The sequence below is a fragment of the Danio rerio genome, chromosome 9, assembly GCF_049306965.1.
Source record: "Danio rerio strain Tuebingen ecotype United States chromosome 9, GRCz12tu, whole genome shotgun sequence".
Classification (NCBI taxonomy): domain Eukaryota; kingdom Metazoa; phylum Chordata; class Actinopteri; order Cypriniformes; family Danionidae; genus Danio; species Danio rerio.
The window spans coordinates 27501506-27516363 of NC_133184.1; the positions used below are offsets into that span (position 1 = coordinate 27501506).

At 35.1% G+C, this 14858-nt stretch overlaps 1 protein-coding gene across 4 annotated transcripts in view; it reads left to right on the top strand.

The window, feature by feature from the left end:
- Positions 1-14858, top strand: part of gtdc1 (glycosyltransferase-like domain containing 1) — a 72320-nt gene that overhangs the window by 33435 nt on the left and 24027 nt on the right. For all 4 annotated transcript variants that reach the window (NM_001017560.1, XM_005167557.6, XM_073911850.1 and 1 more), the window contains 1 exon segment: positions 13093-13188. In NM_001017560.1, the coding sequence (NP_001017560.1) occupies positions 13093-13188 (96 nt within the window).

The following is a 14858-nucleotide window of genomic DNA, read 5'->3' on the forward strand; positions in this document are numbered from 1 at the left end:
CTCCTGCTTCTACTTGTGCACAAATAGTAAGGCTGTGCAAGTTGGGAAAAATATCTAACTGCCTTTTTTTTTACAGATATTGCGATATCGATTTGATTTGCAATTTAATTTTGCAGTCTAGCTGTATCGTAGCTTGAGTGTTAGTTAAAAAGGAACTGAAAAGATAGTAACTCCAATTTTTATTGAAATTTGTTTATAAATATTCAGAAATTAAACACTCATTTTTCTCTGGAGCAAAAAGTAGTGAGTTTTGGCATTTGGCGTTAGTGATTTTTATCTCCTGGTGCCTTTGTGATGTTTTTTATATGGTGTAACAGCTGCAAACAACTCTAAAATTGTACTTTGCTGTTGCTAGCTACTAGATTAAGTGTCATTGGCAATACTTTCAGTCGACTTTTTAGCAAGACACTCTTTATATAGCCATCTGTGGTGCTTTTTTAGGTGCTGATTGTTGTATTTCCTCATACTGTGGCAATACCAAAATATCCCGAAATTACCGACTTGCTGTTCTTCTTTGTTATTAATTAATCTATTAATGCTACTGAAGCGGCAGACGCCATCATCCCACTTTTCCACACTTTCCTGTTTGTTTTATTGTGGGCTTTCCGCATAGTTCAGATTCGCAATTCTGATTGGGCAGAACGAAAGTGTGCTCACTCAGTTGGCTAGTAAGACTGTCACACACAGACAGCAGTCACGCATTTGCTTTGGGGGGATTATGGATATATTATATTATATAATACATATATATTTCATATTGCAGCCTCTAGCGATTAGCTAATCACAACGTTTCAAATTGCAATTCAATTTCGATTAATCGCATAGCCCTAACAAATAGCTCATGTTCAATACACAAAAATATTATTATTATTTATTTATTATTAGTAGTATGTAATGTTGAACATAACATTGTCAGTTTTACTAATACTAATGCATAAACGTCATATCTTTTGGATATTCTTTGCAAAAAGTCACTCTACAGGCTTTTCAAAGAGCCTTTTAGTGTTGAGACACAGGCAACACAAAGTGATTAATACATAATGATTATTGCATATAGCCCCTTTATGTGAGCTTTGTTTTTTGAGGTGCACCCCTACGCTTGGTTGGGTGACAAATATGCCCTGTGTGTAAAATGTGGGTTAAGATGACATTAGTAATATTGGTCCACACTAGTGTGTGTGTGTGTGTGCATGTTTGCGAGTGTGTGTGTCTGTATCATGGGTAAGAGACGCTGTAAGTAAGCTGACACTGATGACGCAGGGCTCTCGCCTACAGTGTTTCTCAGCTCATTTTCAGATGGTAATTCGCCCCGTCCAAAGCAAACTCACAGAGTGTAAGGAAACGATTATATGCATGGCCGGCCATCCGTCAACATGCCCTGGGTTCTTTTCTCTGCAACCAACTTTGTCCAAGCCTTTTAAGAATTTAAAAATATTCCCAGAGACAAACAAGAGAAGAAACAGAGTATTTGATATGAAATACCTCGCAGGTAGGCTCCCTTGTTTATGTGCTTTCTTATTTCTTTTGTTCTCTTTCTCTCCACCAAAATAAAGAAGAATAAGTAAATTATGAAAATGTGGCTACGCTGTCAAATGTACTCTCAATAGATGCTGTTAAATAAAAGAAAATGAAGGAAAGACTGAAAGATATCTTGAATACTAATGTAAAGCATCACGAAAAGACAACCTAGGAAGGCTAGCATTAGGAAACTCCCTTTAAAGTAAATAAAGTGCAGGGTTAGCCCGCAGTCGCCATACCCATTTAGTGGAGAAAAATAAATAAGGTAAAAGTAACCTCAGAATGAAAACATCTTTTGTAATATCTCATTGAATATAGCGTAATCCCAAAACTCTCTCACAGTGTCCTTTGGATCAACTTCATCAGACCTCACTTATTAATTGGCTTTCTGCTTATAGCCGTAATTCAATCGCGATTGACCCTAGTGAGCAGGAGCCCAGCTGAGAGAGGCCATACCACATCATCAATCACTGAAATCCACAACGCTGGTGGCCCCTATTAAAGGCCAGGCTTTGTATTAAAACACAACAGGCCGACTGGGCATGTTTGCATTAAGTCACATGACGGTCAGGTGTCCTTTCAGGAATTTCAGCCCTACGGAGCCGCCACATCACAAAGACACTCCTGGAAGGACTCAAATGCAATGCTGCTCTGATTTCCATTGTTCTCCGCTCTGGCAGAAGAGTGAGTTTGGTTTCCATAGCACTTAACTGGCATCAGATGTGTGCAGAAAGTCCCGATCGGAGCGCTAAGATTAATGGCCAGCACTGTATTGATCTAAAACAATGACAGTTGCTCCTTAAGACGGGGACCGCAATGCTGCTATCAAGCTCATCGAGGGGAAAATCCATGGCAGGAATCTCTCGCTAGACTCTCGTTGTCAGGAGGACCAGGTTTTCATTAGCCCATTTAACTCAGCACAGATAACTGAAGCTACTTTTCAAAGTTGGTGGGGAAAAGAGGGTATTTGGCCGCTTTTTAAAAAGCAGTTCAAAGGCATGGATGTGACTCTCTGTACGACGGCCTGCCGCCAATGACTGACTGGCGGAGCGATTCTGTTACTGAAGCAGATGGCAGGATATCCTGCTGTAGAGATTGTCTCAGAATGGTTCAAAGGGAACAGCACAGTGGAAATTATGCGCCTTGGTCCCATATCGAAGTAATAAAGTTTCATCAAAGGCGCCGATTACCTTGTTACATAAAACAGTGCCACAGCTTCATAGTGGCGTGGATTACATTATTTAATCGAACCGACTCTATGTGTTGTTGTAGAAATTTGTGGGGAGTCGTGGGTTTCATCTTTAAACGGCTAGGGAAACCATTCCAGTGTGTCGGAAAAATGTGCTGTTGGTCCAGCACTAGCGTGTTTGGTAAATGTGCATAATAGAGCTGCTGATGTTGAACGTCTGCTAATTCTGCTTTTCGTGCTTGGAGACCTTGATTATCGAGGGCCATCAGCGGTCAGAAACTCATCACTTGGCACCCGAGCTCCAAATCCTCATGCGCCTTGCTACTCATCCTGTAGCGCTTTCGTTTTTGATTGCTCTTAAGCCTTAATGTGGGCAGGATGGGGTGATGAGGAGATGTGCTTTCTTAATCAAACCGCTGAGCGTTTAATCTTGTCGGTGAAACATCTGGCGGGCACCTTTTCTCATTTGTTTCTTTGACATCGGATTCCACCACCTCATGCTCAGAGGACGCTTTCAAAAGGGATCTCCATCCTTGTGGCACGAGGACTCCTTAGTATATGCCCTGTGAAAATAATCCAATGGTAAAGCCCAAAGGTATGGCATGCGTCTGATCTCCAGATCACATGTGCCAGGAACGAACCACAATTGAGTCCATATGGTGCTTTCAAGTGCTAGGAGCGAACCGTGATAAATAGGAATGAATCAAGGATAAAGCCCCTGGCTTCAGAGATTTGTCCCTAGCAGCTGGCTAGTGGCCATCACTTTGGCTATGATGTAATCAGGACATGCAGGTATTTATATAACACAAGTAAAAATGTGATTTCCTTAATTGTTTGATCTGTATGTAATCAAGTGTATCACCAGGTGTACATTTCCCTGTGTCAAAAGAGACTTCAAATGCGAGCATCTATATGCCCTGCTCACTTCAGAAACACTCACAGGACACTTGAAGTGAATGCTCATGAGACTCACTGAAGGGTGCAGAGCGTTACATTGTGCTAAATTTGAATTAAAAACACCCTGCATAAAGACATATGTCATTGCTACTTCATTATGCATTGGACTTGGCAAAGAAAAAAAAAAACTCTGCTTTTTGTAAATCATCGTCAAGCACTGAAAATATCCCTTTTTTGAGTGATAGTAAGTGATACTTGACCTAAATAATTAACAATCAGCATTTACTCTCCTGTCGTTTTAAACCTGTGTAAATAAATTTCTTCTCTGCAATCTGTAAAAGATGACACTGAAAATTTTGACTCTTACTGTATTTACACACACCAAAAATAAATAAATAAATAAATAAATAAATAAATAAATAAATAAATAAATAAATAAATAAATAAATAAATAAAATCATTTACTTTAAAAAAGACTGTCTTCCACACAGGATAGAGCTCAATATCATTAGTTTGGAACTTATGGTTTTTCTTTCATTATTTAAACTTGTTCTTGTGCTTTCTTGTGTAATTTCTTAATTAGTCATTTGTTTAAAACTATATAACAAATAAAATTAAATGACAAAATAGTTTTGAATACATCAATACCTTTATTTAATCTGTAGAAGTGGTAAAAAACCAACATTTATTGTAATAACCATGAAAAATTATAGTTATTCTGACAAATTGGTATTTTCTGAAAGAAAGAAAGTGTTAGAAATGAACAAATATATGCAGTATATATACTGTATAAGCATACAGGCTTTTGGTATAAAAGAGCCGACTGAGTCATGTGATCATAAAATTACCATCATCTGTCTACACTCAAAAAATAACTCATTGGATAAACTTCAATTGGACAATGCGGTGGCGCTGTGGGTAGCGCTGTTGCTTTACTGCAAGAAGGTCGCTGGTTCGAGCCCCGGCTGGGTCAGTTGTCATTTCTGTGTGAAGTTTGCATGTTCTCCCCACAGTTGCGTACGTTTCCTCCGTGTGCTCTGGTTTTCCCCACAAGTCCAAAGACATTCTATAGACCTTTTTCTTGGATGCTGCATGGAAGGTGCTATAGCGACCAGCGTCTCCTGGAAGAATGTATAGAACTTCCGTTTACAGCATTTCCAACTGGTAATTTGCGCTCCGAAAATGGGTTTTAATAGTGTTTTGAGTAGATGACGGAGTGTTTTTGTGAAACACAACTTTGAAAGGTCAGATGTGTCATCTGTTAGATGTGGTTCAAGCGCGAGTGAAAAACATTTTTCTAGTTCACGTGTCTGCCGTCAGAAATACAGTGTGCAATAGAGTAAAACTCTCGTTTCAAAGCTGTCCGAATGTGAGTTTACACGCATCAGCTGCCGACCGGAAGTTCATAAAGCATAATGGGTAATTTTGCATTCTAAGAAAAAGGTCTATAGGTGTATTGGGTAAGCTAAATTGTCCGTAGTGTATGTGTATGAATAAGAATGTATGGGTGTTTACCAGTAATAAGTTGCAGCTGGAAGGGCATCCGCTGCGTAAAACATGTGCTGGATAAGTTGACGGTTCATTCCGCTGTGGCAACCCCAGATTAGTAACGGGACTACGCCGAAAAGTATGCAAATGAATGAAAAGTAAACAAATGAATGAATGAATAAACTCCAATGAATAGACAGGATTTTCATCCAACAGATTAGTTTAGTACCAAAAAATATGTATATTTACACAAAGGACTTATATTTTACTCCTTTTATAGATAATTCTTTTGTGTCTCCAGAATGTGTCTGTAAAGTTTCAGATCAAAACACCTATCAGATAATTTATTATATCTTTCAGAATATTAGAATTTTCTGCTCAGAACACAATGTAGCTGTTTTTGTTGCCAGTGCCTTTAGTGCTCCCCACCCACTGTTCCCACCTGCCTGTCAGTGTGTGCCTCAATTCTGCATCAGCTGTGTCAGATAAACAGCACAGTTACAGACATGAAGCAGATCGCACCTAACGTTTGTGAGAAATACTACAGTAAAAACTTTCCCAATGATTATTTGATGTATTTGTTGTGGAGTTAATTCAAGCCTTTCTGCGATTAGTCACACACAAAGTTCACGAACACAGACACACACACAGCGTGCACTGTTAACTGCACATTTGCACAGCAAATGTGACAGGATACACGTTAATATCCACTGCTGTATTGATGTACAAAATAAACCTGATTTAACGTTCACAAACTGGGATTGAAGCGTCTTCTTTTATAAATGTACTGACATACGGCTGTGGTGATATTCATCATAGGTGCCCTTCAAATACAATTGAGTTGTTCCAACAGAGTTATATCAAAAAAGTTTAAATACATTTGTATTTCTATTTACTTAAATTTAAACGTCTGATAATATCATTTATGTCTATTATGTGTCAGAAAATTAAAAGTCTGTTTTATTTGAAGTTATTTTAAATGTACTAAAAGAGCCATTTTAAGCAGTTTTTTAGTTACATATACACTAGAAAAACTGCTTGTATAAACTACTTAAAATAAGTTGAAACAACACAATTTCTATTTTTTGTGGAGGACAACTTAATTGTTTTATGTTCAATCTACTTAAATTTGCAAAAACTATAAGTTAACTTAATCAATTTAGTTGTGTGGAACTCTGCATTTTTTGCAGTGTAGCCTGAGGTGCTCACTTTCTTTCCCTCCATACCCATTAAGGGTCTGGAATGCAACCATTGTCTGGAAAGACAAAGACTTGAATTCCTTATGCCCAGCTTATACACCTGGCATTAAGATTTTATATATTTTTTTGCTTTTGCCATTAGTTTGTTACTGTGGAAATACCCCGTTTTTCTTAGAACTACCCAAATATTTTACATTTATAATTATTTTATAATATTTATTAAGTGCCATCTCCATTAAGCGCACAATTTTCTTCATTTATGATAAAATAATTTTGTCATTGTAACTTTTAAAAGAAAGATTGAACTAAAAGTGAAATGATTGTTAAATATGACAAACAGCTACAGTATGTGCTTGTAGAAAAGGGAGATGTCGAGGTTTTGTTTGAAGCGATCAGGCTGTTATGTGTCTGCTTCACATGACAGATGTCATGGCTTGTGCAGTTGTGTCAAAATCTGCCCATTCTATGTCAGATTTGCTAAGCCATATGCACATTACATAATACGGAAAGTCTGTCATCGCTAACGCATTCCACAAGCCGATACGATCATATCCGTCATCTGCGTTGCATGAAAATGGGGCATTGCTGTAGTGTCGTTGGAAACCTCCACTGGCCTTCTGTTTGTTACCTCCTGTGACCCACTTTAGCTGTGCTGCATGTCAGTCTTTGTCATTAAAATTTGTCCCACCGCCCTCTGAGGTAGGATATTTTCATAGTCGGTGTCACGTAGAGTTGACTAAAGTCCAGGATGTGTGGGATAGGAAGTTTGGCGTTTGACTATGAGGTCAGTTGGTAATAATGAATGTAGATGTTAATGTGCAGTAATGACCTTCTCTGTCCACATCTCAGAGGCTCTCTTCAGGTCTCCTGTGCCCATCATACCGGACCTCTGTCAGGCCATCCTACAGGGCAGCCACACTGATGAGACTAATGCTGGCCACGGTGCTTTCACAACGACACACTTGGCTGCATTAAACCTTTGCGTGATCACTCGCTTTCAGTGGCTCAGTGGACAGAGAGTTGTGACCATTTTCAAGTTCAGGGCAAATTAGGCTAAATCTACAGCGTTTGTAAAAAAAAAAAAACGTAAATTATGTACATGCATTTTTATTTTATTGTCTTAAAATGTTATTTATTTCTGTTATCGTTCTGAAATAATTTAACTATTCACTTTCCGTAACATTATAAAAATATATATATTTTTTGGAATATTTATCATTGATCGAACTTAAACAGTTTGTTGTTGTCATTTGTTTTTATTTATTTATTTATTTATTTATTTATTTATTTGTTTGTTTGTTTGTTTATTTATTTTTTGCACAATTAATGAAAACAGCCATGATTGTAGATTCATTATTGAATATTTAATACAACTGTTAATTGTATTAATTGTATACACCTTAAATATAGCCTTAGTGTCCCACAAGTGACGATATACAGCCATATCCCACTGCTAGAAAAAAGACAGTCAGACAGTTACAGCTCATCCAGAATGCTGCTGCCAGGATTCTGACCAGAATCAGAAAATCCAAACACATCACACCTGTCCTCAGGTCTTTGCACTGGCTCCCAGTTACTTTCAGAATAGGTTTTAAAGTATTACTACTTGTTTAGAAAGCACTAAATGGCCTAGGACCTCAATAAATTACAGACATGCTCACTGTATACAAACTTAACAGATGCCTCAGATAATTAGGATCAAGTAAATTAGAAATTCCAAGAATTCATTCAAAGCAGGGTGAATCTTTAACTACTGCAGGGTCTTAAAAATCTTAAAATTTCCTAAATTTTAAAAACAAAATTTAAGGCTTAAAAAAGTTTTAAATTCACTGAAATATTTTTCTATGTCTTAAATCATTTAAAACTGGTCTTAACTTTCCTCTGTTCAAGTAAAGCTGCCCAAGCGGGCCGACATCCATCCAATCACCAACAATCCATCTTAATAAAATCAACTTATGATTACTGAAAACTTAAAACAATTGCACAGTTCCTCATCATAATCACAGAAAAAAGTATCCCTTTCCATGATCTTCCATTCATACAAAACTATTTACAGAAGTAAGGGGGAGTAGACATAATTTTTATAAATAGACTTGAAACTTTAGGTTTAGTTACAGAAATGCAATAGGTTGAATAGAAGTTATTCTCAATCAATTTGGACCAAAAGCCGAGAAATAAATATTTTTGATTAGTTATGTAATTGCCTCCACATTAAATATATTTGTAACAATGTAAACTTAAAAAAAAAAAAAAAAAAAACAGAGCAATAAGGCGCAAAACATGTTTGCCGTGATGTGCTGCTATTTTCAGACCAGCGCAACCCTAATTTTCATGTTTTGCACCATGTTTTTTAAATAGCAAATCCATTTGCGCCACTTTGTGGACTCATGAGTGTGCCGGTCCAGAAAAGAGGTGTGTTAAGGCGCATTGTTGGCGCATTGCTATTTTGATTAACTAAAATAGACTGTGCAATAGACCAGCTGAAAGCAGGTCTAAAAAGCATAAATGCATACACATTGCTTAATACACACAGTATGTACAGCAATACACAAATATCTTTACAAATGAAAAGGAATTAAAGGATTAAAATATTACAAAAGTTATTACTTTCTACATAAATATAAAAAACACTGCCTCCATGCCTCCTCCATCATTTAGAAATAGTTTTTAAACTAATCTTTGCGCTTAACAAACAAAATTAAATATTTAGGCTAATGGATGCCTTCAGAAGAGTGCATACAACACTGTTTCCTTATCCATGTGAAAGCGTTCAGTTTTCCACTTACAAAGTCCACCATGTAAATAGCATATGGCCATGGTGCAACGCAACTGACACTTAAATGAAATGGGAGATGAGACTCTGATTGGTTTATTCTCAAAACACACCAATAACTGATTAAGGGAATCTGGACAACCCTGTTATGCACCGCGGCACAAACCATATTTTTTAATCCTTAAAATATCAAAAGTGGATTCGGACACACCCTTAATGCTTGTGTGCCATGCGCTTTAGACTATGTGCCTATCATTAAAATAGAGCCCATTGTGTTGAAAATAGTGTATACAACTAGAGTTTTCTTGTTTTGACACATTGTCAGCAAGAAATAACAAAAAATAATAAATAAATAAATAAATAAATAAATAAAAATTCATTGGCGCAACTGGGCCATCAGAAATAATCATTAGTGTTTAGCCCTGTTTGTCTAAAATTTAATTCATGATGGTCTTATAGGGTCTTAAGAAGTTCTAATTTTGACTTGATGAAACCTGCAGAAACCCTGTATAAGCAATCTTTAATTTTCAAAAAGCATGCAATGGCATTGCTTTCTTGTAAAAAAACATGGCCGAAACACACAAGGTTTTTCCATTTTAAGATAAAAAATTGTGTGAGCATCCCCATAAAATGGATAGTTCACCCACAAATGAATATAATGTTATTGATCTTTCTTCTGTTAAGCACAAAAGAAGACATTTTGAAGCCAACTGGATTCCATAACATTGTTTTTCCTACTATGGATGTCAATGTTTATTGGTTTTCAGCTTCCTTTAAAGTATCTTCTTTTTATGTTCAACGGACGAAAGATGCTTATAAACTCAACATTATGAAAGATTTTTATAAAATGAAAAAAATTGCTATAACTTGTCAATATTCTTTTAAATATTGCTCAAAAATGCCTGACAACTTTTACTATCGTATTAATCATCATTATGAATGGCATGTTGTGGATTGATGCTAGCTTGTAATAAACCCAGTTGCATTAAGCTGTGCAGATGTACCCAGAAGAGCTGCTGGAGAAAGTTTGCAGCACTCACACGTAGCTCTCTGCACTTCTGAGCCGTCGCAACAGCCAACCTCAAGATCAATGGAATTTTTCATTAGCCTGGGAAAAAGAGACCGCTTGTGATTATTGCCAATAAAGGAAATTAGATGAAATGATTTTTGACTTTGATTTTCTTTCCTCCCTCTTTTCCCCCCAACCATCCTTTCACATTTAATCAAATGCAAGGTAAAAGTCATCACTGAAATTGCGCCTGATTTATAAATAAGCTAATTGGTGGCGTTCTCCCTCTCCTGTCGGTGGACACGGCTGCGTTTTTATTGCCTAGTCAAAACCTCCTTGGGTAATTTTCAAAATGGCCCTCGAAATGAAATTTTCCTCCCAGCTCGCGGGGCAGCTCCATCGCTCATACCTTGCCTCCACCACCTTCTTGTCATCTCTTTAGTGCAGCTTTTAATGTAACCCGGCTCTCCTGTCCACATCTGTTAGTTCATTCATCCATTGAAAAGAAAACTCTTCCCTGGCACTTTTATCAATGGCTAATGTAATGGAGGTGAACTGTTGAGTGACTGCTCTCACTGATACTCTCTGTCTTTACTCTGGGACGTTTGGAGAATAATAATGCAATCGTTTCATATTCACATGCCCACCAATTGTATATTTACAGAAATGAATTTGGAATTAGAGCATTGCGTCTGAAACAGCAACTTCAAAAGATCAAACTGCGAACGCTCTGTGTACATTTATATTGTGGCCTAACAGCTTTCTTTGAAGGTTCTTCCATTTAAACCACAATTTACCTATCTGCGTTTGACTAACGCTTCCACAACTTGTTTTCATCTAGATGAAAGTGCAGTCAAACACATGCATGCTTGTGTCCTGTACACGGAAATGCCTTTAAAACAGTTGCAAAGATACAGAGCCGATGAGAAAAGCTGCTTTCTCCTCTCGTGTTTTGTCATTTATGATTGGTACACAACTAACTCGGAAAAAGTGGGTGGTGGAAGTACACCCAGCATTGTGGTGAGTGGAGGCAGCCGTCTGTATATAACTCGCAGAGAAACACTCTTTGCACTCCACTGCCTTTACAGCCGCTTTTGTTTTGAAGTCGATGAGTTCTCCAGCACTTGGAAGGATCCTTATATATTATAAACATATTGTGGGAAGTCGTGCTAAATCGGTTAGTAGTTCGTCATGTTGTATTGCTTGCCTCCACCACAGAATCTTTGGCTTACTGAAATACATATATTTAAGTGACACTTAGGACATCTACTTTATTCAAGACAATTTAAGAAACTGTGATTTATTTATTTATTCATTTTTCAAAAATAGTTTTTTTTCAGTTTTTATTTTATTTTCAGTTTTGATTTTGATTAGATATTTTTGTCTCAAATTTTTTATTTTATTTAATTTTATTAAAAGTATTATTTTAATATTTTTTATTTGTATCAGTTTTTATTTATTTTTTTCTACTTTTTGATTAGATTTTTTGTCTTTTTTTATTTTATTTTATAATAAGTATTATTTTTATAAATAGTTTTTATTTTTATCAGTTTTTTTTTTACTTTTTGATTTTGATTTGATATTTTATTTTGGCCTTTTTAAATTATTATTATTTTTATGAATTTACATTTTTTCATGGTATTTTATTTTACGTTTTGATTTTGACTTGATATTTTTGTCTTTGTTTTTTTATTTTAATAAAAGTATTATTTTCAGAAATAATTTCATAAGTTTTTTATTTTACTTTACGCTTTGTTAATGATTTAATATTTTATTTTGTTCTATTTTTTTATTAAAAATATTATTTTTATAAATATTTTTTTAATTTATTATATCCTTTTTTTGTCTTAAATTTTTTATTTTATTTTATTTTACATTTTGATTTAGATTTTTTCTTTAATTTAAAATTTTCTTTAATTTTATTTTATTAAAAGTATTATTTTTATAAATAATTTTAATATTTTTATCACTTTTTATTTTAATTTACTTTTTGATTTTGATTTGATATTTAATTTTTATTTTAATGTTTTATTTTTATTTTATAGTACTTATTTTAATTTAACAATTTGCTTTGTTAATCAATCTTTTTGTTCTTTTTATACATTTTTTGTATTTTTATTTACCTTAATTTGTTTGTTAAATTTTTAAATTTAGTTTAATTTTTCCTAAATCTGCCTAATTATCACAGAGTGCTTTTATACAATAAAAATATAATAAAAGATCTCACTGGAATGGAAAGTTGCATCAGCAGCCAAGCATTTGCTGTCAGTGATCTCCAGATCTTTACACAATTATCTTGCGTTTTGCATATCTTGAGCTATTTTAATAAATGTTTTGACTCGTTTTAAACTAATTCAGACTGGACTAAAGATAGTGTCATATATCTGTCATCTCACAATGCTCACTTTGGGCAACACAAGGTTGGTTCTTCTTAGATTTTTACCAGTGCCTTCGGTTTTGCTCCACTGCAAAAAATAATAGTATGTCAGTGCGCATGGGGGAATCTCGCTCTCAAGCAGCTAATTGGCTCACGTCCATCATACAACCTACAATTAGGAGCTGTGGTGCCGAGGAGGCAGAAAGAACCCAGAAAGTGCTCTCTGCGTTTTATGGATTGCTTTTGGCAGAGAATTACGTGAAAATGTGACTTGTTTTAAACTTCTTAAACTTGTAATAATCGTGGTGGTTGCAGAATACATCAGTCCGGTTGTGTGCCTGACATATTTTTAAGGCTGGGGAGAGAGAAATGCCACATGAGGCCCCCTTTTTTCTTCTTTCTTTTTTTAAAATGTGGTTTTAGTTACCTTTTTTGTTTATTTTGCACAAACATGTAATGTTCTGACTGCTGTAGCATATGAATTATTCGCTCCTTATGCTGGTTTTCATTAAAGAAATCAATGAAGGTTAAAGAAAAACATCTTTGAATTAGGAATGTGTTTACAGTTTCTTTTTTTGAAATCCTTTTTTCCAAAGTTTCTCTTATGTTGCTTTATAGGGCTTTTTTCCCTTTCGTCCTCAGATTCCTCCCTGCACACAAGCGTCTCAGGCATCCAGTGCGGTGTGATGATATCCACGCTCCGGCTGCTAAAAGCCACATTCAGACATCAAGTCCAAGGTAGGAAACTGTAGCACTGAACACTACTGCAGAGTATAAATGAGTACACCCTATTTTGAAAATATATATTTTTTTATCAAGTTCTCATTGAATATAGGTAATATATTTTAGTCCATTTTACCAAAACAGATTTTTAAACAGTTATTCAGCAGTTTTATTAAAAATTTAACCAGTTCCGGTTACTCTGTTTCTCTTTAAAAAAAAAAAAAAAATTGTCAACAAACCTTCTGTAAAAACACTTTTCTCTATACATAAATCAGACATTTTACTTAAACTCAATAAGAAAAACAATGTTTACTGCTTCTTCAAACTTAAACACCTCTTTCAATACCTTGCACAACATTATTATGTCTTATATGTAAAAGTATGTCTTAGGTTATATGCATTGTTTAAGTGATTATAATATATGCAAAGATATAGTCAGTATATACATCTCTGGTATATTAGTTATGGGCTGGGCGGTATATCGATTTCTGGGGATATATCGATATGATTTCCCGACGCGATAATATATTATCCAATATCGTTTATATCGATATGGTTTGAGGCCACACGTGCGCATTCTGCGTGAAAACCAACCACTCCAAGGTAGCACACGAACTCCGCTTGCACAAATCTGACTCCCCCTCACGTGCACGCACATCACAGAGCACCTGAAACTGTCATAGAGGTTTATCAGAAAACTTTTATTTATAATTTCTTCCACATTTGACAGCAAGAACGAACATAGAAGCCTTGTCAAATTGACATGCACCTGAATGTGTTCAAAGGAATTAAAAACACCAAAATGACACAAATTCATACCGCATTTTGAAAGTGAAACCACCTCATATTCACTGATTATAAGTTCAGTATTTATTACACGACGTCTCCTCTTTACATTTACATTATAACACATTTAACTCTGCGTTCTGGTCTGTAATAATGAATGTTTACATCTATAGGCTTAACCAGCATTTCGTCACAGTACTCTAAAACTATTTCGTTACTTCTCATATCAATAGTCTAGCCGCTTTCATCTCCTTTTTTAATATTTAGTTTAACAACTTTAGTCAAAACAAAAGAAAAACTATAGGATTTTTTTGCATGGAGTGAAAGACTTATCTTTAGATATCTTCAATATGTTCACTGTTTAATAACTGTGCACAATACATACATGTAAATGTGTAATTAAACATATACAGCTGATTTAGTTGTTGTTTATAAATTACACAACTGTGGTATACAGGATTACTTTTAACAACACTGTAATTGTGACATAAAATACTGTGTTTCATATTAACATTCAATGTGTTTTTTTTTCTATCTTGCAATACTTTTAGTTGTGTTACTGTATAAGTTTGTTCCTTTTTTGCTCTGACAATGTAGCTGTTTTCTATGGTTCTGTTTACTTTGTTATTTGCACAACAGCACAGAAGTGCTGTGAATAGTGTTAAGCTGGAAAAAAAACCCTATACTGTATTTATTAAAAAAAAAAAATTATAATTTGAAATGTTGTGCAACAGTTTTAAGAAGGAGAAATACCTGTACTGTATTTCATTTATCAAAGATTTTGTGCAGCTGTTATTTTTTGTGCAACTGTTTATTTGTAAACACAGAGGGAAACCCCTTTGTTTGAATTATATTTTGCTAAAAAAATAAAGTTTTAATAAAGGCTTTAACTCTCAAGC